Raw genomic sequence first — 24,761 nt, 5'->3', positions numbered from 1 at the left:
AATATTTTTTAGTTTTAAATATAAATTAATATTTTAAATATATTTTTAGTTATTAATATTAGCTATAAATGATTAATTCTTATTATAGTTTAATATTGATATAAAAAGTAATCAGTACCTATGGTTGTGTTGACAATCAAGTATATTTAAGAAAATAAAAAACTATTTTCCTTCATTTATAGTTTACCTTATGATTAAACAATAAAAAGTCTCAAAATATATTTAAAAATTAAACGACTCTTCAAATTTTAAATTATACATAAAACAACAACAAATTGCACATTGGAATAATTGATTTTTAATAATATGTTGATAAAACTATACAATAATTCAATAAAATAATAATATGTATGCTTACAATTTAAGTGTATTAATGCAAAATACATGGACTAGATAAGTTATAATTTAGTTAAAAATAATAATCGCATCAAAAATAAAATCATAGAATGTAAACTAATACTTTTTGTTCTTCTGTTCATTAGTTTTAGAAAATGATGTATTTTTATCAGACAACCCATGCCTTAAAATAATACTTCTTTTTTTCTTTAACTCTAAGAGCAGATGTGCATTATGATCTTCGACAAAATCTAACTTTTCACTAATTCTAGCATTTTCCTGCTGTAATTTGACCATCTTGTCTAATATCATTTTCATTTCCACTGAAGTATCAACCATATTCTTCTTTTTTAATTCTTTTGTGAGCTCTGCAACTGTACTTTTAAATTTTTTTTTAGAAACGTGCAAATCATCTTGAGTGCGCTCTAACATTGTTTTTAACTCATCAACCATTTGCATTTTTTTAGCTAAATGATTAGCTAGTTCTTTTTTATCATTTTCAAATGTGTTTTTTTCTGTTTCTAAAACACTTTTTTGATTTATAATAATAGATTTGAGTTCATTATTTTTTTTCTTTAATACTTCATAGTTGTTTTGTACTTTATTTAATGTAACATGTAAATTTGTATTTTCAGTCTGTAATGATGCATTAAGTGAACTTATACTCTCAGTAAATAAAAGAAGTTCTTTTGTTCTTGTTTCATTGCTTTCCATAAGTGTCTTAAGATCAATATTAACATTTTCTAATGAGGTGATAGTTGATGCACATTCTGTCAATTTACAGTTCAAATCTTCAACAGTTCTATTTAATACATTTACTTGGTCTAAAAGTTGATCTGAATGTTCTTTCAAAGTTACATAAAATTGACTTTCAATAACTAGTTTTTCTAAATTACTTTCTTGATTAAATGCTTCATTTTCTTTGGTCAATGCCTCTAATTTAACTTGTAAAGTTTCTATTTCATGTTTTAACTTACTTTCACTTTCTTGAGAAGTTTTTGTAATTTGCTCATGTTTAATTTTCCAACATTCCAAGTCTTTTAATATTTTTAATTTCTCTTCTTTCAAAATTTCAATACAAATTTTTGTTTCTTTTAGCTCTTTGTTTTTTATTTCAATAGTATTCAAAAAATCTGTTGCTTCTCTATTATTGGTTTTTAATTTTACAATTTGTTTCTCTTTTTCCTTAATACCATCAAGCAACTTTTTTTTCTCATTATTCAAATCTAATATTTCTTTTTCTTTCAATACATATCGCATAAATGCTGATTCTTTTTCATTTTTGGCTGTCTCATATACCTTACTTAATGATTGTATTTGTGATTTTAATTTACTTATATCAGTTAAATATTTATGCTCACTTACGGCTAATTGTCTTTTAAAATAGTCAAGTTCATCTTTTTGTTGCCACATAAACTCATCCAATTTTTTACCATTAACACATGACGATTCAACTTTCTGACCTTCATCAACTAAACAAGTCTCTTCTTGAACATTACTATTGATATCATCCAGCTTCTTTATCTGATTAATTTTACATGGTGAGTCTATAGGATCTTGTTTTGTAGTATCTACTTCCATGCTTAGAAAAAAAACATAAGACCAACATTAAGCCATCCTAAAACAATTTCAAAATAATGAACATATTTAAATTAAAATTTTGTTTTAATAACTCATATTGGGAAGAACAATTAATTTAACATAAACACCACGACTAAAAATTTATTAAAATGTTTTAAAAGTGTTATTAGTAAATATTTTATTCATAGACTACTCAATGATTTTATTCAGTCTCGTATCACATTAGAAATCAATCTAATCACTTCATAACTACTTGACAGTGAGTTAATATTATATTAATAAGATAATGTTTATCTCATATTGGTAACACTTACTATGAATGTCTACCCCACATTCCGGTACAGCAAATTACTGTCCTACCGAATCTACTAACTTACATTAAAATGCTTGTCGTTTTCGTCCCATAAATTGCACTCATTATTTGCACGTTTAATAAAGTGCCGAGAAAAATCTCCGTAGTACACGGACTTAATATATTGAACGTTCTTCTATTTTTAAATCCGACCAAAAAATCATATGATTGGTAGTTTTAGTTAAATTTATTTAGTGAAGTAATCAAACACATGTAAGTAGCAATTGTCTCTATGGCATTTCACAGATAATTCTTGAATTTACTGTATTCCCAATTATTATTAATAATGTCATTATTGTTGTAAAAAATTTTTTCAGATTTAATTCTATTGACACAGCCTGTTTTGGGTTTTTTGAACTTACATTAACTGAATGAAAATGTCTTCAGTCTGTATTTATTACATGAGAGGAACTTGTCGATTTGGTGACCGATGTTGGAATTCTCATGATCTCGACTCTGCACGGTCTGAAAGAGAAAGCCCACGTAAGATATTTAACAAAGTTTCCAAGATAGAAAACAACAGTAATATTTGTATTTTTTTTTTCTGATGCCTGATATAATTATGAGAGATAAAGGTGTTAGTTACTATTTTGATGTGTATTTTTAAAACAACATTTCAGTTTAACTACTACATATATATGTTATAGAATACTGTTACTAAAAATGTATACAGTCAATAATATTTCCCAATATTTTTTTAATTGAGAACATACTAGTCTTTTGTTTATTAATCTTATTTTTTTTAACATGTCTTTAAAGATCTTATGCTAGAATTGTATTTTAAAACACTAATTAGAAATAATTGATCAACATAGGTTGATCGGTTTATCACAAACCACTTCATTACTCAAAATAAATACAATGTTGAAAAAATAATTTTAATATTTTTTAGTTCCATATATTTCTTGATTTATCAATTAATAATTACATTTAGAATCATCCCGTATAACTTTAAGGGCAGTCAACTTCAATTTTTTTGTATTAAATTTAAAGAAACTCGATATATAACTTACAATGAGTAAGATATCTATCATGTTACATGTTAAATAAAAAAACTATAATAATCTTTAGTTATCTGTTTAATTACAATTGAAAATATACAAACCTTTTAACACCCATAAATATTCCTAAAAATGTAAAAAAAAATCTTTAAAAAAAATCTTTACTATAATCAATTATTTAAAATATAATAATTTGATATATGTTATAATTTTAGTTAACAGTTCATCTGATGATAGAGAAGAGCATGTTTCTAGTCCTGTAGCTTCACATGCCAGTAGTGTTCCTAGGCCTAGGCCTAGACGTTTGGACTCGGCTCAAAAGTAAGTAAAAGCATACATTTTTTTTTCATTAAATTTGTATGGTGTCTAATTATATTTTTTGTAATATTTTATAATTTGTTTTGATAAAGATTTCAACGAAACCAAAATAATCTTGAAAATACTGGGAAATCAAGTGTTTGGTCTTTGTCAAGTAAAATAACAATCAATTATAATTACTATCATAATTTAAATTGTTTATAACTGTATATTAATTATTTAATTAGATAAAGATTCCGGAGAAACTAGAGAAGGTACACCTGATAGTATGCTAGTTGAAGCTGTTAAAAAATTAAATGAGTCTGAAAATGAAGTAAGGACTCTACGACAACAATTACGTAATAAAGATGATGGCGATAATTTTTCCTGGATAGAACATCAATTAGAACAAGCCATTGAAAGTGACCTGCAGTGTAATATTTGTTACGAAATATTTATCAAGGTATAATTTTTCCTTAAAAAATTATATATATCTGTATAATTTTTTGAAAAATTAACCTGAGTTGTATTCAAACTGTATATTATTTTAGCCTACAGTTTTAAATTGCTCTCATACATTCTGTCATGAGTGTATAGAATCATGGACTAGGCGTGTAAACCATTGTCCTACCTGTCGCGTATATGTTAGAAGCAAATCACACTGCTTAACTTTAGATAGCTTTTTAGACAAAATCTCTGATCATTTACCCGAAGAAGTAAAACAAAGAAGAGAAACTTTAAAAGTAGAAAGAAGTAATATTAGAGGTAAATAATCTATGGTTTAACATTAAAGTCGTTTTATTATTTAGTTCAATTTTTCTACTATAGAAGGAAATAGGAATAGAAGAACCAATAACAGACGTCGTAATCGTGGTCAATCTGTTCGACGAACATTAAATATGCTTTGGGGAGAACGGAGTAGAGAAGGTGCTGATTGGAATATAGCATTAGAAGAAGCATTGTTTGATCCAATTCGATTAGGTGATGTTTTAGGAAGTAGAAATAGAAATGATAGGGATGAAACTGAATGGGATGACAATTTGTCTGACAGCAGTTTAGACAGGTACTACAATTTATATTACATAAATTAATTCATTCATCAAGTGGGTAACTTGTGTAGTTATGTTATTCTTTATGTGTGTCAAAATATATATATTTTTTTGTTTGAATTTTATTTTAATTAATCAATATTAAAAGAGACATAATTTAATTTAAGTTGATTTTAAATAAAATTTTATTTTGGTTAAATAGTTAAAATTATGGTGTTTATTAGAAAATAGCTTGTATAACTTTAATAGTCTAATACAGTTTCTACATAAAAATTTCCATTATTACCTTGATAAGTTTTAATAGTTATTATTGCCTGTACGACTGAGTGAATTTTTTCTCGAAAATTTTAATTTTTGTAAATAACTTATTATATATTTTAAAATTTTACTTAAACTTACACAATAGTATATTATGTTGTATTAATGGATCTCGTTTGTAACATATTGTTCCTGTTATGAAGTATAATTTGAATTACAAAAATAATTAGATTAGTTTATCACTAGTTATTCTTTACTATAAACTAGAAATATACAGTATTATTATTAACTATATTTGATTATACTATATTTTATATTATAAAATTTACTAATAGAAAATTTCCAATAATAATTTTAATTCAACTAACTTAATATTATATGTTCACGTTTTTTAATGATTACTACTAAAGTCGAAGTATTTTAAATAATTAAAACATTTAGTATTATTTTATTTATTTATAACTTCTTTTGTAGTAAATAATAATTATTATTTTAATTTTTTTGTTTTTACATAATATTGTATATACTTATTGTTATTTCAATTTTTCATTAGCAATTCACTCAATGCTTAATTAACAAAAATATATATGTTTTTAATTTACTAACTGTAATTAATTGCGGAATCTGATTTTTGGTTGTGATAAAGTTTTTCATTTTTGAGCTTAATAAATTTTTTACGCTTATTTCATTGGTCATATTAATACTGATATCTATTTTTTTATAGCTGAAATTTTTGCTGCTTTACTATTTTTAAATGTGATTTTTGTTTTGTTAATCCAAGTCATTCATAATTTGGTTTCAATTGTGTAATTTACCTAGTTATTCAACTATAAATTTATAAAATGTAAATGTTTTTAAACCAATTATATTGATTTTNAAGTAATAATTAAATAAAAATTTGACTTTTTTGTAATGCTTTATCATTTTATCTATAAATTGTTGTTTATGAGAACTCATGATACATATATGTCCCCCTAACGTTTTTAGATCTCACCAAGTTTTAACTAGATAGATATATTTATATTTGAGCAAATGAAATATTTTTTAAATCAAATATTTTTGTTAAATAAAGGATAACCTTAAAAATTAATCTTGAAATTTTATGTGATAACAAAATTGACACTAATTATAGAAAAATATATAAATTTAAATATGTCCCAATTAAGTGTGCTTAAGATTCTAACTATATTAAATAAATGTTTAAATAGTGATAAAATTTTAGATATACATAGTATCAAAAAGTTTATTATATATTATTTAACAAAAACCGCAAACTTATACAAACTAAGTCTTTTAAAAATATAAAAAATGTTTTTCTAAAATAATTGCTAATTAAATATTTTGTATTAGCATTCATGATAAATATTAGTAAAAATTTTAACTTATAAGATGTAAAAATGATCTAATATAGCTTATTAAGATTGGCTTGAGGGCATTAGGCTATAATTATAAAAATTATTTGATTAATAAATCTAATTTAAGTAAAAATAATAGGCTTATTGTTTTTATTGTATATTTATTATGTGCAATGTTGCTTGTTCTATTGAGAAATGGAATCATCAAATTGTTACACATTTATAAATTTAAATAGTTGTTTATTTTTATAAATTAAATTAAATGTTTTATTTAATTTCTTTTGATGAATTAAATTTAATAACCTTATCCTATTTATTTTTTTTCCGGTTATCAGTCTTAATGAATATGAGTACCGTTTTTGCTCTTATTGTGACAATATGGGACATTCGTCTGCCAACTGCCCTTTAGCCCTAATGGAAGAACCTGACGATTGGTAGATCTAACCGCTTTTTATCATCCCAATATTTGCTAATCTTAGTCATTTTTTTCAAATATGCTTTGTTTTGGGACAACCAATAAATATATTCAATTTACATTTATTTTGTTTATTTATGTCTTAATTTTTATTATTTTTTTCTTTTGTGGTGTATAATAATATTATTATTTATTAATAGTTAATAGTATTCTATGTAATAGTTGGGCTACAGAACCCTTCGTTACTATTCTATTTAAATTATTTATTGTTAAAACAAAATAACGTTTTCATAAGAATTGTATATATATATATATTTCCTATTTTATTTTCATTCATATTTTGGGAAAGTTATTTATTTAAAAATCTTTATAGGAGCCATAATATGCAACTAATTTTACTTAATATTTATACTATAATAATATTCTTATATTTAATATTAATTTCGAATATTATTTAAATTTAAGTGGGTTATTTATTAATGTTTGAGTTCATGATGATACTTAATTGTAAGGTTTATATTAAAGTATATTATTTATTATTTGTGAACATTTTTATTTTTCTGTGATTAGCAACACCTGTTTCCTACACTTAATAATTTTTTATTATCTTTTTTTAATTTAATATAATTATTCAATAGTAACTCTGAGTCATAGGTTTATTATAAAAATATTATAATTTGATTTATCATTTATTTTTTTTAAGAAATAAAATAACAAAATTGTATAAATTTTGCCTAAATAATTAAAATATTAATATAAGTTTGAAGAGTCAAAAATATATACTTGGATTAAAAAATTAAACCCTTTTTTTATTCACCTGTAAGCTGTTGATAATGTTGTTATTACGCTTAGTACAATAGTAAAAATTTTATGTTCTAGAAACTTCCTTTATAATTTTTTTTGCAATTGTTAATCAGCACTAGTTTAATTCAAATTCAAACTTATTAAGACCATATAATCATGGTAAACATTTACCATTATTCTACATGTTTCAGATATCTCTTTCTTGGATAACAGACCCGAAGATCATTTGAGTATTGCTGTGTGAAATAGTACCTATTTCACTAGTATTATTTAACTACCATAAACATTATCTGTATTAGCAGATTTCATGACCTAGATAAACCTAATATTTAGATTATAAGTCAAATAATTTTTGTGTAAAAATGTATTATATTTTGGCTGATATTATACAAACATTATACTCCTCTGTAATAATTATTAGATTGTACGTGTTGCTCAAATGCATCACTTATTAAATACCATGGCATTATTTGTATATTTTTGACGTTGCCTGAAAACCTATTTTTTATATTTTACTTAGTTTTTCAGATAGAAAATATATTTTTTCTTGACTTATATTAATTCTCTGAATTAATAATTTAAACATTCCTCTTTAAAATAATCTAGGAATACATTGTATTTTTAGTAAAATTATATTATTTTATAAATAGAATCTTTTTTTTTAAATGTTCATAGGCGTAATTTGAACAAAATGTTTGGGAGATCTATTTTATTTTCTCCTCGTTTTAAAAATATTTCTTTATGATTAATTTGTAATTTTCATAATTTTTGGGAGTTTAGACCCTTCTAGACTGACCCCCACATTGCGCCCATGAGTATATTTTTGTTAATTTTAAGAGAAGGTTATTTGTACATAATGAAATTATTGTTATTTATTTATTATAAATATATTATATGCTCTTTTGACATTTTTATATATTACTCTATTATCATATATTCATAGACACAACTAATATATACAGTATCAGTTAAAATAATTTTTTTTTAATTTTAAGTTTTATAGTATTATTTTTCAAAAAATATGTGAAAGTAACTATTATGTGCAAACTATCTAGAATAGTTTTATGGGTTATAAATTTAAAAAATGAAAATTATTCACAAAAACTCACTAAAATTTCAAAAATAATAACCCATCTAGTAAGTAATGTACTGTTGTGTCCATGAATTTATTCCCCATTCATTTAAATGAAACTATGGCTATGACGTGATTTAATATTTTGGACTCTTTCTGGATAATGAGCGCAAACTTGACCAAACAGGATTCCACAATTATGTCACAAAATCATTAATTTTAACAACAATAGTTAAAATTATAGTTACTATAATGTAAGAATTTTATGTAAGCTAAAATAATGATAAAAATATTTTCAAAAAATTTTGAGTGCAGTGAAATAACTATTTTCTTGGTATCCCTTTTCAGGCGGGGGATTAAATTATAATTTCACTAGATCACCAGTTTATAAAAGATATTCATAATTGCAATTCAAAAATTTTTTGAACGGAGTCAATATCTAATTTTAACATTAATATTGAAACTTACAAGAAAAGTTAAATAAACAAGAACGTTTTATTGAGATTTAAGTACACTCGATTTATGTTATTAATTTGAACTTTTTTATTTTGATATGTGTTATTATAACATTGGAGTATTTCAACAAATACTAAACAGTTATTTTTATTTACCCAAGTTTAGGATATGATTTGTTGTACGTCAACTACATACTTTCAAGGCCGCACCTCTTCATTGTGTGAACCAAAATTTGTTTATTTATAGCTCACCTTTAAAATGTAATCAATTGTAAGAAAAATTGTTTTTGTGGGGAAGTGTTCCATCCTTAACACTCAGCCTTACTTTATTCGACGATTATACATTATTTGTTTAACAAAAAAAATTTCCCAGTTTTATTCTATTCAATTGGTAAACAGTAGACCACAAATTATGAAAACTGAAAATACTAATGGATGATCCGGTTAAAATTCCATCAATGTTATTCAGAACCTTTTAAAAAAAATTTTAAATCACATAATAAATAAATGAAATTAAAATGTTTATTAAAATTAACTTTTAGTAATGCCGTATTAATAAAATAAACATTAGATTTTTTAGTATTGCTTTATCATATTTTTTGTAAAATGTTGTTCATTTTTTTTTAGATCTCACCAAATTTTAACTAAAAATGATTTGAGATTATCAGAGTAATGAAGTGGTTTGTGATAAACCGTTAAACCTGTATTATAGTTGACTGCCCTTAAAGTTATACGGGATGATTCTAAATGTAATTATTAATTGATAAATCAAGAAATATATGGAACTAAAAAATATTAAAATTATTTTTTCAACATTGTATTTATTTTGAGTAATGAAGTGGTTTGTGATAAACCGATCAACCTATGTTGATCAATTATTTCTAATTAGTGTTTTAAAATACAATTCTAGCATAAGATCTTTAAAGACATGTTAAAAAAAATAAGATTAATAAACAAAAGACTAGTATGTTCTGAATTAAAAAAATATTAGGAAATATTATTGACTGTATACATTTTTAGTAACAGTATTCTATAACATATATATGTAGTAGTTAAACTGAAATGTTGTTTTAAAAATACACATCAAAATAGTAACTAACACCTTTATCTCTCATAATTATATCAGGCATCAGAAAAAAAAAATACAAATATTACTGTTGTTTTCTATCTTGGAAACTTTGTTAAATATCTTACGTGGGCTTTCTCTTTCAGACCGTGCAGAGTCGAGATCATGAGAATTCCAACATCGGTCACCAAATCGACAAGTTCCTCTCATGTAATAAATACAGACTGAAGACATTTTCATTCAGTTAATGTAAGTTCAAAAAACCCAAAACAGGCTGTGTCAATAGAATTAAATCTGAAAAAAATTTTTACAACAATAATGACATTATTAATAATAATTGGGAATACAGTAAATTCAAGAATTATCTGTGAAATGCCATAGAGACAATTGCTACTTACATTATTTGATTACTTCACCAAATAAATTTAATTATAACTACAATTTATATAGAGTTGTATGAAATTGATTTAATTAGTTTTCTACAAGAAGATTTACCGTGATGCATGTTGTTCGATGACGACATAGTGTTAGTAAGAGAAGATAGGAAGAAATTAATCAAATGCTAGAGGTGTGGAGATGCTCTTAAATGAATGTGATTAAGAATAAGTAGAAGTAAGACAGTGTATTTAGAGTACGAGTTTGACATGGAGAACACGAGGTTGTTGAAATAATAAGATCAGTGACAATAAGTGAGAACGTGCTAGGAGAGGTGGAAAGTTTTAAGTATTTAGGATCAGTTGTGCAAAAGAACGGTTGTATTGAAAAGAACATAAGACACAAGATTAACTTTGGTTGAAGTGAAGAGAAGCATCTTGTGTGTTATGTGATAAGAGAATTCCAATGAAGCTGAAAGATAAATTCTATAAGTCTGTAGCGAGACTAGCTATGATGTATAGTTCAGAGTGATGGGCGGTTAACAAGAGAATGGAGCACAGAAATGAATGCTTAGACAATTGAGTGATAGGATAAGGAACGAACGTATAAGAGGGAATATAGGTATAGTATCAATTGTTGATAAGATGAAAGAAAATAGACTAAGATGGTTCGGGGAGCATTTTATGAGGAGTTAAAAATTGGAAGTTGCAAGAACAGTTGAATGTTGAATAAAGAAGTGATAGAGGAAAACCAATGAAGTGATGGAGGGATGTTATTGAATGCGATATGAGGACGGCTGTTGTTCGTAGATGATATGGGAGATCGTGTCAAGTGGAACTTTAGGATAAGAATAGACAACCTCAAGTAGCGAGGGGATAATGGCGAGGAAAAAGAAAAAGGATATTTTCATTATGGTTGTTAAAGTTTTATTATAATTTAATCGTTCTAAAATAAATTGTTATTTATTTATTATAAATAAATTATTCGCTTATATATATTTATTTTGATATATTACTTTATTATCATATATTTATTTATAAATAGTATAATTATATTCTATTATGATTAGAAGATTTGGTCATGTTATGTGGAGAAGCTGTAAAACAGTTTTAGAAAGAATGTTGAAGGAAGACCAATAAAGAAATGGAGGGATGTTATTGAATGCGATATGAGGATGGCTGTGTGGGAGTTCGTGTCAAGTGGAAGTTTTAGGATAAGGACGGCCGACTCCAAGTAATAGGGATTAAAGCGACGAAAAAGAAGAAGACACAATTTATCATATATTCATAGGCGTAACAAATAAAACTTATAAAGTTTTATAATATTATTTTTAACTTTTTTTTATTATTAATTTCAAACCATCTAGAATTGTTTTACAAGTTAGAAATATGAAAATGGATACTTATGAAAAAGAGAACTCGTCACTAAATTACAAAAATTTTAACTCATCTAGTAAGTAATGTAGTATTGTGTCCATCACTTCAATGGTCTAGTTTTGACATTGATATCGACAATTACAAGAAAAGTTAAATTAATAAGAACATTTTATTTAGATTTAAGTGTACTGGGTTTATGTAATTAATTCAAACTTTTTTTTTTGATATCTGTTATTATAACATTGGAGTATTTCAACAAATATAATTCCATCCTTAACACTTGACCTTGCTTAAGTCGACGACTATTCATTATTTGTTTTACAAAAAAAAATCTCTGGGTTTTTTTTCTATTCGGTTGTTAAACAATAAACAAAAAATTATGAAAACTCAAAGTACTAATGGATTATTCGGTTTAAATTCCAGAAATTTTAAAAAGCAAAACTTTTAAAAGAATATTGAATGATTTATTAAACGTCAGAAACAGTAATGCCGACTGCACTGACCAAGGCATTTTCAGATTTAAATATAAGGAACAACAACCATTAAGTTCCCACACTATTTGTTTTTTTTTTCTGATTACAAATATTCAAAAATAAAATATCGGTCAAAAATAGTTATAGAACTTTAAAGTTTACAAAATTATTATTATCGGGCAACGAGGATTCCGTTAAATATTCTTCCATAAGTAATTATTTTCAATGATTTATAAAGATAAAGCGTTTAAATGGAGAACACCTATTATTAAATAATAGAAATTGATCACTTGTGGCTAATATTATTTAAAATAAAATATGTATTAAATTAATATATTTAATATAGATTTCATTTTAAACCTATATTAAGATTGGAAATTTGGAAGCCTCTATCTAACCTTTTTTCTTTAAGATCAATTTATTTAAAAAAATATGTACATTTTCCATTAATTATAACAAAAAAATTTATTCACGATAAAACTTTTTTTTGAAAACGGTTCTTTTATTAGTACATTATATTCCAATGAAAATTTTCATAAAGGTTATATTTATTGATAAAAAAAAAACCCAGCACAGTGGGGACGTGGCATAGTTGGGTCAAGTATAATGATATCTGACAGTAATTAAAATCACTATCATAAAAAACGTTTCGATGCAAATCTATAGATAGTAATTAATTTAAAAAAACTTGTGGATTATTCCGAAAGCTCCATAATCTCCTATTTACTTATTTATATCCTGATTACAAGTTTTAAGATTTATAAGTGTAATATATGAGTAAATATATATATATTTATAAAATATAAATATATAAATGAAATGGTTTTATTTTAAAAAAAGTATGTCAAATAAAAGAGGTATATATAAATAGTATTTATCATAAAATAATTGTATTGATCCATATATTTTTCAAAAAGTTATAGCATTATAAAATTAAAAATATAAAAAACAATTTTTTTACAAAAATCTTATTTTTTTTATTAACTTTGAAATCCGTTTTCATTATGAAAACATAATAAAGTCCGAATTTTTTTTTTCAATAATTAAGTATATTGTATAAGCTTTAATTTCAGATATATATAAAAGTGTCAGTATTTCCGTAACACTTTCAAAAATTAAGTTGAAAAAGTTTCTTTATGCATTTTAAAGTTTTGAACCCCCCCCCTTTATTAAGGGCAATTGTCCGATTAAAAAAAAAAGTATGTGGAATGAAAGAAGTATATAAATATTCTTTCTCATAAAAAAATTGTATTGGTCCATACATTTTTCAAAAAGTTATAGCATTAGAAAGTTAAAAATATAAAATCGAGAATTTTAACACAAAAATAGCTTATGGTAGCCATTTTCACCATGATGACAAAATAAAGTTCGAATTCTTTTTTACCATAATAAAGTATGTTACACAAGCTTTAATTAAAGGTATATATATAAGTGTCAGTATTTCCGAAACACTTTCAAAAGTTAATTTTTTGTGAAAAAGTTGTCATTTTAAATCCCCCTCTTGTGTGCAGGTAAAGAGTTAGATTTATAAAAAAAAATATACATAATGATAGGTAAAGACATCATGCATCTATAAAAAATTGATTTGACCATTTTTAAAAAGTTATGGCAGTTTTAAATAAAAACATGGTAAAATTAATACCTTTTCAGCTTCGCATCGAAGCTAAAATTGAAAAAATGTCGAAAATTAGAATTTAAATTTGTAATTTTTTTGGAGATTTCCATTTACGGTGAACGAGGGAAAATTTTTTCAATTTTTGAGAATAATGTTTAGATACGATTTAAGATCTTTTGACGTGTCATTAGAGGATATCTCGTGGAATGAGGGACTGTTAGATTTAATTAGTGAGAAAGAGGTATGGGAGGCTGTGGCATCAATGAAAAAGAATAAAACAGTAGGACCAGATGAAGTGCCAGTAGAAGTATGGAAAATATTAGGCGGTGTTGGCATTAGGTGGTTGAAAGAACTTTTAAATAAAATCTTATTAGAAGGGAAAATACCAAATAAATGGAAGAATAGTATTGTGGTGTCGATACTTAAAGGTAAGGAGACATACAGAAGTGTGGAAATTATAGAGGCATAAAGCTTATGTCATAAAATGAAAATTTAGGAAAAAGTAATAGATAAGAAAGTAAGGAATGAGACATGGATATCTATAAACCAGTTTGGATTTATGCCTGGTAAGTCAACAATGGAGCCAGTATTTTGTGTGAGACAATTAATAGAAAAGTTTAGGGAAAAGAAGAAAAAGCTGTGTATGGTATTTATAGATTCGGAGAAAACGTATGACAGAGTACCGAGAGAGGTTTTAAAGTGGGCATTAATGAGAAAAGGAGTCCCGAATAGGTACTTTAATATAATAGAAGATATATATGATGGCACTTGTACCAGAAAAAAAAGCGTAGGAGAAATATCAGGTTTACGGGTAAGAGTAGGAGTGCACCAAGGTTCTGCTTTAAGCCCTTACTTATTCTCTATAGTGATGGATGAAATTACTAGGGAAATACAAGAAATGCCGTGGTTCATGCTGTTTGCTGACGATATAGTGTTAATAGGAGAAAATTAATCAAAGGCTAGAGGTATGGAGATCAGCTCTTAAAGAAAAAGGTTTAAGAATAAGTAGAAGTAATACGGAGTATATAGAGTACGAGTTTGACAAAGGAGAACACGAGGTAGGTGAAATGAGGTCAGTGACAATAGGAGAGCACGTGATAGGAGAGGTGGAGAGGTGGAGAGTTTTAAGTATTTAGGGTCAGTTGTGCAAAAGAGCGGTGGTATTGACGAGGATGTAAGACACAGATTTAAATGCGGGTGGTTGAAGTGAAGAGAAGCATCTTGTGTGTTATGTGATAAGAGAATTCCAATGAGGCTGAAAGGTAAATTCTACAAGACTGTTATAAGGCCAGCTATGATGTATGGTTCAGTGTTGGGCGGTTGATAAGAAAGTAGAGCAGAGAATGAGTGTAGGAGAGATGAGAATGCTTAGATGGATGGGTGAAACGACTAGAAAAGAGAATAAGGAACGGGTATATAAGAGGGAGTATAGGTGTAGCGTCAATCGTGGATAAGATGAGAGAAAATAAACTTAAATGGTTTGGACATGTTATGAGGAGAGAAGAATCGGAAGCTGCAAGAACAGTTATTGAAATGATTGTTGAAAGAAGAGGTAGAGGAAGACTAAAAAGAGATGGAGGGATGCATATAAATGCGATTTGAGGACAGCTGATGTGAGCGTAAATGATGTGGGAGATCGTGTCAAGTGAAAGTTTAGGATAAGGGTGGCCGACCCCAAGTAGTTGGAATTAAGGCGAGGAAGAAGTATAAATATTATTATAAAAACATATAACCAAGAATTAATTTTGAGGTTTGAAAACTCCTCTACCTCCATATAAAACTTTTTTCCTCCTAAATAATAGAAAGAAAACTAATACATTTTTTAAAATTTACCAATTCATCAATAAATGTTAAATAATTAATAATTGTTAAGTATTATTAATATTTAATAAATAATAATAAAATATTAATAAATAAATTAATAAGTTGATGGTTTATTTTTAATTAAAAAAATTAGTCAAAAATCAGATTTTAATTGTTTTATTAGACACTAAACAACAATATAAGCTGTCTAGAACTATGTCATAAACAAGTACAAAATTAATCTCTGACATTTTGGACGACTTTGTGGCATTTAGATAAATGATCCGCAAATTCGGAATATGGAGTCTTCTTCAAAGGTACATCTTTCCATAAATCTGGTGTTAAATAAGCATATGTCTTAGCAATAGCAGCATAAGTGGCCTTGGCTGAAATTTTATTAAAAACAACAGTATGTAATAATAATAATTTTTTATTATTGTACAAAACAAACCAAAATTTCCAAGGGTTCCAGTAGATCCACGGGCTGATGTATAACAATCTTCAATACCAGCCATTTGCAATAATTTTTTTGGAACAGGAGCACTTACAATACCTGTTCCTCTTGGTGCTGGAATTAAACGTACAGCAACTGATCCACACTTACCAGTGACCTAAAAAAAAAAACAATTACATATTATAACAAAGAACATGTGACAAAAAAGTTATTTATAATTTTTACTTTGCAAGGTACAGTATGTGGTTTTCCTATTTTGTTACCCCAATATCCTCGACGGACAGGAACAACTGATAATTTAGCTAATATAATAGCACCACGAATAGCTGTAGCAACTTCTTTTGAGCATTTAACACCCAATCCAATATGTCCATTTGAATCTCCAATAGCTAAAATACATATATATTAAAAAAAAACCAGCACAGAGGGGTCTCGGCACAGTGGTGACGTGGTATAGTTAGATCAAGTATAATGATATCTGACAGTGATTAAAATCACTATAAAAAAAAACACTTTGATACAAATCTTTAGATAATGTTTAATTTTAAAAAATTGGTGGATTATTCCAAAAGCTACATGATCTGCTAGTTCCTTATTAATATCCTGATTAAGATAAAGTATATCGAATGAAAAAGTGATTATTAAAAAATATTATTTCTCATAAAAAATTTGTATTGATCCATACACTTTTCAATATGTTATAGCATTATAAAGTTAGAAATGTAAAAATAAAATCGAGAATTTACATACAAAAATAGCATTTAATAGCCATTTTCACCGTAAAGACAAAATAAAGTCCGATTTTTTTTTTTCATAATAAAGTACATTACATAATCTTTAATTTAAGATATATATAAAAGTGTCAGACTTTCTGAAACACTTTCAAAAGTTAATTTTTTGTGAATAAGTTGTCATTTTAAACTCCCCCTGTGGGCAGATAAAGAGTTAGATTTATAAAAAAAATATACCAAATGATAGGTCAAGACATCAAATATATATAAAAAACAAAAAATTATATTGATTCGTTCATTTTTGAAAAAGTTATGGCAGTTTTAAGAAAAAAAAATTTAAAAAAATGTTGAAAATTAGCAATTTTTAAATTTGTAACTTTTTTGGAGGTTTACCCCATTTACGGGGAACGAGGGAAATTTTTTCAATTTTTGAGGGTAATGTCTTTGACTAAATACGATTTTTGATCTTTTGATGTATCGTTGAAAGAAATCCGTTCGGTGAGAGCTGAGAAAAAGTGGGAAGACATTAAAAAAAAAACACATCATAGTAAAACCAATACTTTGCGCACAATTGACCAACAGGTTTGAGTGCATGGGCATTATGTCCACCTCGATAATAACTAAAAACCAATACCTTCTCAGCTTCGCATCGAAGCTAAAATTATGTATTACAGTCTTAAAATACAAAAATTGAATAAGTTTGATAAAAACACTAGTTTTAAACAAATGATTTTTTAATAATTATGTTTAATTAAAAATAATAGTTGAGTAAATAAAATTAAGGTACAAACACTATTTAAAATGATTTTCAAAAATTTGGGTTAGTAAAGAAACTTTTTTTGAATTTTGTGATAGCAAATGAATGAATTATTTTAAATAAACTTACCTATAATACTGTAAAATGTAATAAATTACAAGTTTGAAATGTTATCCCAATAATATAATTTTATCTTCAAAATAAAAATGGATCACACTTTTTTAAGTAACACTTAAAGTAATACTTTTTTTTTAAGAAATTTACTAGTTCATAGGGATTTTGACTAATATAACAAAGTCATTTTTAATATTATAATAAACAAAAGGTGGTAATATTAAATACGCTGATATTTTGGATGATGACAACGATGATATTTTAATATAACTCTTTCATTTTCAAACTAAATTACATACCAACAAAAGCCTTGAATCTAGTACGTTGACCAGCACGAGTTTGCTTCTGAACAGGCATGATTTTTAGTACCTCGTCATTTAGAGATGAGCCAATAAAGAAGTCAACAATTTCAAATTCCTACAAAAATTGATAGAGTACAATAAGAACAGATTGTTAATAAGCAGTTACAATTTGATAATAAAACACCTTAATTGTTTTAGTCTTTTAGAGTATTATAAATTATGAGACATATCTTACTTTAATGGGTAGAGAAAATAAGTAGATCTCTTCCAAAGAAGCTATTTTTCCATCTTTGACCAAACGACCAAGTTTTGTAACTGGAACCCATTCCTTCTCTGCTTCTTTACCTCTTCCACGACCACGTCCACGGCCGCGACCTCTGCCTCGTGAACCTCCTCGACCAAAACCACCTCGAAAATTGCCTCGACTTTCAGCCATTTAAACTAAACATGAGATAAATAATGAATAATAAAAATCACACGTTATAGCATCATTAAAAACTTATGATTACTAAAATCTATTAAGAAACACGCTTGGTAATTTAAATTTTAAATAAATTACACTAAAATGAGAGTACTTACCTTAAAATAATATCAACAAATAATGAAAACTTAAAGTCAAGCAGAGTTCTTGTGAAAAGAGCTAACTTAAAATGTGGCTCCCATTTCCAGATAACCAATGAGTCAAAAAGTAAAAATTTAACTTATTGGTTATGTTGTCACGCACTAGATTCCGGGTAGCGATATAACATCGCAATTACAAATTGGTAACACTGCTTAATTTACCAAAGAGTTTAAATAATTATTGATATCACTGTACTTTGGATCTAATTAACATATCCGTAGTAGTGGTACTGAGAAATATAAATGTTATATAAATTTGTCGATGTATTTATTGAGTACGTTGTACATTAATCAGCGTTAATTAGGTATTTCTACTGAAATTTTATTTATATAAAATTGAAAATTTTAATGAAATTCGGCTTTTAGTTTTTGAGATCGAACACAACTGTTTTACAAAATAATACAAAAATAAGACCTCTTAAAATTCAGAAAATAAAACCGATAATTCTTTTAAAATATTTTAAAGATATCAATAAGGCTATAAAATCCAAGAGTTTATTCCCTTTAAAATGTTGAAAGGGCAATAAATTAAGTAACCTACAAAATGTATTATTTGTTGAAACATTTTCACTATTATATATAAACCTTGCAATCCTGGTTCATTTTAACTCATATTTTAAAAGTTTTATAACATATTAAAATAAACATTTTTCATTAGACTTGTTTAAACGTTTCTTAAATCTATTTTTGAATAGTATTAAATGTATAATAAATAAGATGTATTAAATAAGAAACTCTAAGATATATACAAACTTTTAATAACAGTTTTACTGGTTTTTACACATAAAAGCTTGATGTATTACATAAAGGAAACCAAACTAATAATGATTTATGTATTATTTACTATGTATATCTGAAAACTTTTGATATATTTGGCCAAGCATTAAATAAAAAATGAATATACCTAATAAAAGGCTACAAAACCATATTTTTAATTACACAAAACGTGTAATATCTTTTAAATAATACAAATTAAACAACAACAGCAAATATTAATTTATAACTTAATATCATAGCCAATCAAACTTCTCTTGCCAATAACTTCACCAACATAGAACCACATCAGTACTTCAACAGCTACGAGTGATTTTACAGTGGCTTCCTATAATAAACAAATGAAATATGACTATTAAAATTTATATATACATGTTTGTGTATAGACAAGTTTAATTTTTATGTTTATATGACAGCAAATACAGCAAAACCTATGCAGCTCAGCGGAATACAATCAAATCCTAGTACCTATAAATTCATAATCTTTATTTAATATATATTAAAAAATATATTATTTCATTAATTACCAGATTTATAAAATGTTTAAAATAAGTTTATATTCTGTAAAATATTCAATTTGAAAAAAACATGTTCCACGCTATCTTTTTATGATACATTTACTAATGATGTTTTGAAAAAAAAACCTTAAAAATTATTAAACCGAAAAAAATTGCATATACTCATAGAAATAAACTGTTTTATTTAAAGTCTAATATATAAATACTATTGGTTTTAAAAAGTTAATTGTGAAAAATAGCCACATTTCAAACACCTACACCCAAAAAATTTGTTTATCAATGTAGAGACCAAGTTTGCTCTTTCTTTAGTTGATAAATTTTATGCCTAGTTTTAAGAGCAATACTGCTCTTTATTTATATTGAGTAACACATTGTCAATTTCTAAATAAGACATAAAGCAAATTTAACTACAATATACATTAAATCGCACAGACTATCTGATTCATTTTTTATCTTTAGAAGAGTTCTCTAGCTATAATTCTTATATAAATACTGAACCATTACATGACTCAAAACTAGTCAAACATTTTAAAATTTTAGTTTTGCAACATGTGTAAAATAAGATGGCTTTTATTTTCGAGTTTTGATTTCATAATCCCAAATATGATATTCATATACAAGAAAAATCTTACTAAAAAAAAAGACTTTTCACAAAAATTTAAAAACTGTCAAAAATAAAAATAAAATAGAAATTTACCTTTACGGTTAAATTCTTCCAACGGCCAGTACGTGCTGTCTGGATAATCTTTGATATTTCACTTTTTATCTCTGGTAAGTCGGATAACTTAGGTGGAGTTAATTCAACTTTAGCATACTTCACAAAAGTTTGCAAGTTTGGTCTTGCCACAGTGACTAATGCTACATTTATTAGAACAATTTAAACACTATTTAGTTAATTTATATAACAATTGATTAATACTTACTGTTTACTTTTGTCATTAAACTACTCATTTTATCTTATTTTGATGCTTAAAATAATTAATATTTTTAATTGTACCGAAAGACTAATAGTCTAGGATCAAAGAACGAGGTCTAATGAAACAGAATTAGAAATATTGGGTCGAATTCTGAATGATAAACATTGTGCTAAACAGCTGTAGACCGCTACAACCAATAGAATGTATAAAACATCAAAGACATTCTAAAGTTTAACATTTACACATAAATTGATAACATATAAGGGAACACACTAATCGCGACAATTATTAAAATAATTAAGTAATAAGAACGACAAAATCAAATATACGAATGAACAAATTAAAGTGTCAGAAATACATAGTACAATAAATATATTCCATGCGAGAACGTGACTTCGGAGTCAAAAAGTCAATGATTGAAAAAATCGTATTTTACTCAATATTCATTCAGTTGCGTTCTTTTGTGTCCCGCAGAGCAGAAATATGTTTATAAACAAACTGGCAACGTTGTTCCCATAAATCTGTATTATTAAAAGGGACAAAGCGTTGAAATCATTCTTATAGCTTACAAATACCACGTTGCCAGTTTGTGTACAATATATAGTACAATGATTATATTGCATGAGAGAACGTGACTTGGCGACCAAATGTTAAGACAGAAGAAAAAGATCATAAACTCAATTGTCATTCAAATGCGTTCTTCGTGTCCCGCGGGTTAGAATTAAGTTCATAAGCAAACTGGCAACGTTGTTTACATAAGTCTATATAATTAAAAGGGACAGAGCGTTTAAATCGTTCACAATGCTTATGAATATCACACACTACCAGATTGTCTATTATCTGTCCACCAAAATGATAATAATCAATGAATTTGACGCAGTCTTAAAAATATTTGTTTCATCTTCTGAAAACGGTTGTTTGAATTTGTCGCCGCTTTAAAGTTTAGAGGTTTTAACAAATAATATAGTAGTCGGGTAAATACAGTAACATTAATATTTAGTGTACAGATAAGAACGATCGGTGTATTTGTATTGCGACGTGAATATACCTATGCACTTTATACAACAGATCACTGTATTACTATGAACCAGTAACAATTATCGGTTAACTACCTGTAAAATTCGCGCATGTTTTATAAATCAATATGAGTAATACTCACGTCGCCTAAACTTTAATAATTATAGCTTACTGATAATTGAATAAAATATTACTAAATATGAATATAAATATATCTAATCTGATTATGTATAAAAAAAAATAGGGTTACCATTTGAAAGTTGATACTGATTTAAAGCATAAGGGATGATCATAAAAATGTAATTTTATTCACTGAGCGCAGCCTAATATATAAACATAATATTTAATATAAAAAAAAAGATAACTCTTATATTTTCAGAGAAAATTTGTGATGCATAGTTAATCAATCACTCTATATGTTGTAATTTATTTTAATATTATCAGTTATGCACTCCAATAAATTATGTTTAACATTTAAATTTAAATTTAAAAATATAATAATTCTTTACAAAAGTGTGAACTTAATAAATATATAAAACAGTTAATTCAAAATTGAGTGAAATATCACTAAACATATATATGACATTTAATGGGCTTTAAAGAGTAATTGATTAATCATTGATTAATAAATTTCGCCTAGAGTAATAATCTAAAAAAATATTTTTTATGACTCAATTTATAAATGATTAAATACTTTTTAGGTTCGTCCTTTATTTCTTATAAGGGTACAAACTTTATTTTTTTAGATGGCAACAACATTTTTAACTTACTCATAAAATAGAAAATGATCTAATTTAAATAGTGACCGGTTAAGATAACAACTTCTGAACCAGTACTTCAGAAATTAATAGTATTTTTATATTTAGGCATATGTGAATTCGCGGCCGTAAAACGTCTAATGGTAAAAATAGTAATAAATATATTAGAGCAATAATAAATATTGCTCTATCACAACAAATTGGTGACAAATTGTTTGATTATTTAATTAATTCAATGGACAGGTATTTGAGGAAATAATACTGAAGATAATCGAAGCAAATAGTAGGAGTGACAAATTCAAATATTTAGATGAACAAAATTAAAGTTTCATAAATGTATAGTACAATAAATACATTGTATGAGAGAACGTGACTTCGCGGCCTAACAGTAATACAGAAAAAAAAATAGTGAGATTTTTATATTAACAATAAATAATAAAAAACGGTAGCACAGTAGGGTCGAGGCACAGTGTAGACAAGGCATACATGGAACAAGTATAGATGATACATGACAGTGATTAAAATCACTATCATAAGAAACGCTTCGATGCAAATCTGTAGATAGTGTTTCATTTAGAGAAATTCGTGGATTATTCCAAAAGCAACATCAACTCTTATTTCTTTGATTATATCCTAATTAGTAGTTCTTTAATTTAAAAATATAATATATGAATAAATACTAATTATAATTATTAAATTTAGTATGAAATTGATATTCAATAATTTAATATTATAATTTAAACGGAGAAATTATAAAAATAATAAAGAAGTTTTATTTTGCTTTATTTTTACGAGTATAATAATTTAAAGGGCTTGATACAATAAATTTCAATAAAAACTGTTTGTTACTATAAATAAATGCACTGAACTACAAGGAACTTTTATCAGTAACATAAATTTGCCATTCTAAATCAACTTTTCGCGATGTTTTCAAATCTGAAATTAGACTTTTTCTATCACTTCTAAGTTTTAATATTATTAAGAATTAGTATTTACATATAAAAAATTCGCATCAAAGCTAAAAAGTTGGCTATTTAAGCTCACTCAAATTTAAAAATTACTTTTTCGACTTTAAAAAAGTAAAAAAAAATTAATAAGTTTAATTTTTTATGTCTTATGACCTTTATTTTATTTAACTTTGTTAAATATAATAAAATAAATATTAAAATTATTTGACATTAACTTTACAACTGTATTTTTTTTTATTACTAACATTTATCAAAAAATATTACAAAATTTATGACATTTTATAAATCATACAATTTGGTTTGTATACATTTTTTATTAATTTTAATTGGCTTATTCTATAGCAACAACTGAAAAATTTATATTCTTGTTAAAATTTAAAATTAACTCCATTTAATTAACATAATAAATATTTGACAGAGTTAATAGCATACTTTCATGAAATTTGGATGGAATTTTGCGAAAATTCATTTGATTTAATTTATTTTATACCACTTTGAATTTTAATGATTCAGTTTATTTAGCAGATAGTACTAATAATATAACTTTTCAAGTATTAATTGATATGTTGTTTGACATGAATTAATTTCATTACACCTACTAAAAATGAAAATATGTAATTTTTAAAAGATTCTTTATAAAGAAAACCCTTGTGGTTTTAAAATAGATGTACAATCTACTTTCACTTTTGAAATTCAATTATTTTAATATTGAATAAAAACTTACTAAAGGTTTAAATAAATTAGGCTTATTCTCTACGAAAACATTCTAAAACATAATGTTTACGAGTTGAATGCAAAAACATGACAAAGCAATTAAACAACATGAAATTTACTTTTTGTAAAAAAAACAATATTTTTTAAGATTTATTAAAAGTTAAAATTTTTTTTTATTTTAATAATATTGCTAATTCGTTAACTTTCTAAAGCAAAACTTAGTGTAAAAAAACTATATAAGTAAAATATTTGAAAAATTCCCTTAAATTAATTAGANGTTGTTAAACATAATGTTTACGAGTTGAATGCAAAAACATGACAAAGCAATTAAACAACATGAAATTTACTTTTAGTAAAAAAAACAATATTTTTTAAGATTTATTAAAAGTTAAAATTTTTTTTTATTTTAATAATATTGCTAATTCGTTAACTT

General features: G+C 25.6%; 4 protein-coding genes and 1 long non-coding RNA gene across 8 annotated transcripts; 1 reads left to right on the top strand and 4 right to left on the bottom strand.

Annotated features, from left to right (window-relative positions):
• Positions 1–261: 261 nt before the first annotated feature.
• LOC126903897 (coiled-coil domain-containing protein 186-like) lies at positions 262–2,142 on the bottom strand. The gene has a single exon (XM_050682467.1). It carries the CDS (start codon positions 1,915–1,917, stop codon positions 454–456), a length of 1,464 nt encoding a protein of 487 aa, XP_050538424.1. The 5' UTR covers positions 1,918–2,142; the 3' UTR covers positions 262–453.
• A 108-nt stretch (positions 2,143–2,250) lies between these two features.
• Positions 2,251–11,997, top strand: LOC126903903 (E3 ubiquitin-protein ligase rnf8-B-like). 4 transcript variants are annotated; one of them, XR_007703631.1, is made up of 10 exons: positions 2,251–2,482; positions 2,587–2,752; positions 3,486–3,591; positions 3,681–3,742; positions 3,816–4,030; positions 4,119–4,332; positions 4,396–4,630; positions 10,188–10,290; positions 11,486–11,708; positions 11,783–11,997. XR_007703631.1 is itself a non-coding variant. In XM_050682478.1 (9 exons), exons 2-8 carry the CDS (start codon positions 2,641–2,643, stop codon positions 10,267–10,269), a joined length of 1,026 nt encoding a protein of 341 aa, XP_050538435.1. In that variant the 5' UTR covers positions 2,251–2,482; positions 2,587–2,640; the 3' UTR covers positions 10,270–10,290; positions 11,486–11,743. The 4 variants fall into 4 exon arrangements, 3 of the variants coding, with proteins under 3 accessions (XP_050538435.1, XP_050538437.1, XP_050538434.1); XM_050682478.1 differs by lacking the exon at positions 11,783–11,997 and having other exon boundaries at positions 11,486–11,743; XM_050682480.1 differs by lacking the exons at positions 10,188–10,290; positions 11,486–11,708; positions 11,783–11,997 and adding an exon at positions 7,640–8,354 and having other exon boundaries at positions 2,253–2,482.
• On the bottom strand, positions 8,966–10,305 carry LOC126903915 (uncharacterized). The gene is made up of 3 exons (XR_007703635.1): positions 10,170–10,305; positions 9,301–9,447; positions 8,966–9,227 (listed from the first exon to the last, which is right to left on the bottom strand). It is a non-coding gene; the product is annotated as an uncharacterized LOC126903915 (long non-coding RNA).
• A 3,847-nt stretch (positions 11,998–15,844) lies between the features above and the next one.
• On the bottom strand, positions 15,845–18,779 carry LOC126903905 (40S ribosomal protein S2). The gene is made up of 6 exons (XM_050682482.1): positions 18,621–18,779; positions 18,277–18,482; positions 18,039–18,156; positions 16,363–16,526; positions 16,135–16,294; positions 15,845–16,069 (listed from the first exon to the last, which is right to left on the bottom strand). The coding sequence occupies exons 2-6, from the start codon at positions 18,475–18,477 to the stop codon at positions 15,921–15,923; spliced, it is 792 nt and encodes a 263-aa protein (XP_050538439.1). The 5' UTR covers positions 18,478–18,482; positions 18,621–18,779; the 3' UTR covers positions 15,845–15,920.
• A 731-nt stretch (positions 18,780–19,510) lies between these two features.
• Positions 19,511–21,043, bottom strand: LOC126903910 (ATP synthase subunit g, mitochondrial-like). The gene is made up of 3 exons (XM_050682489.1): positions 20,878–21,043; positions 20,652–20,812; positions 19,511–19,764 (listed from the first exon to the last, which is right to left on the bottom strand). The coding sequence occupies exons 1-3, from the start codon at positions 20,903–20,905 to the stop codon at positions 19,660–19,662; spliced, it is 294 nt and encodes a 97-aa protein (XP_050538446.1). The 5' UTR covers positions 20,906–21,043; the 3' UTR covers positions 19,511–19,659.
• Positions 21,044–24,761: the final 3,718 nt, after the last annotated feature.

The sequence above is a fragment of the Daktulosphaira vitifoliae genome, unplaced genomic scaffold (genome assembly GCF_025091365.1).
Source record: "Daktulosphaira vitifoliae isolate Bord-2020 unplaced genomic scaffold, ASM2509136v1 Scaffold_4, whole genome shotgun sequence".
Taxonomy (NCBI): domain Eukaryota; kingdom Metazoa; phylum Arthropoda; class Insecta; order Hemiptera; family Phylloxeridae; genus Daktulosphaira; species Daktulosphaira vitifoliae.
This window is presented reverse-complemented; position numbering and strand designations above follow the sequence as displayed.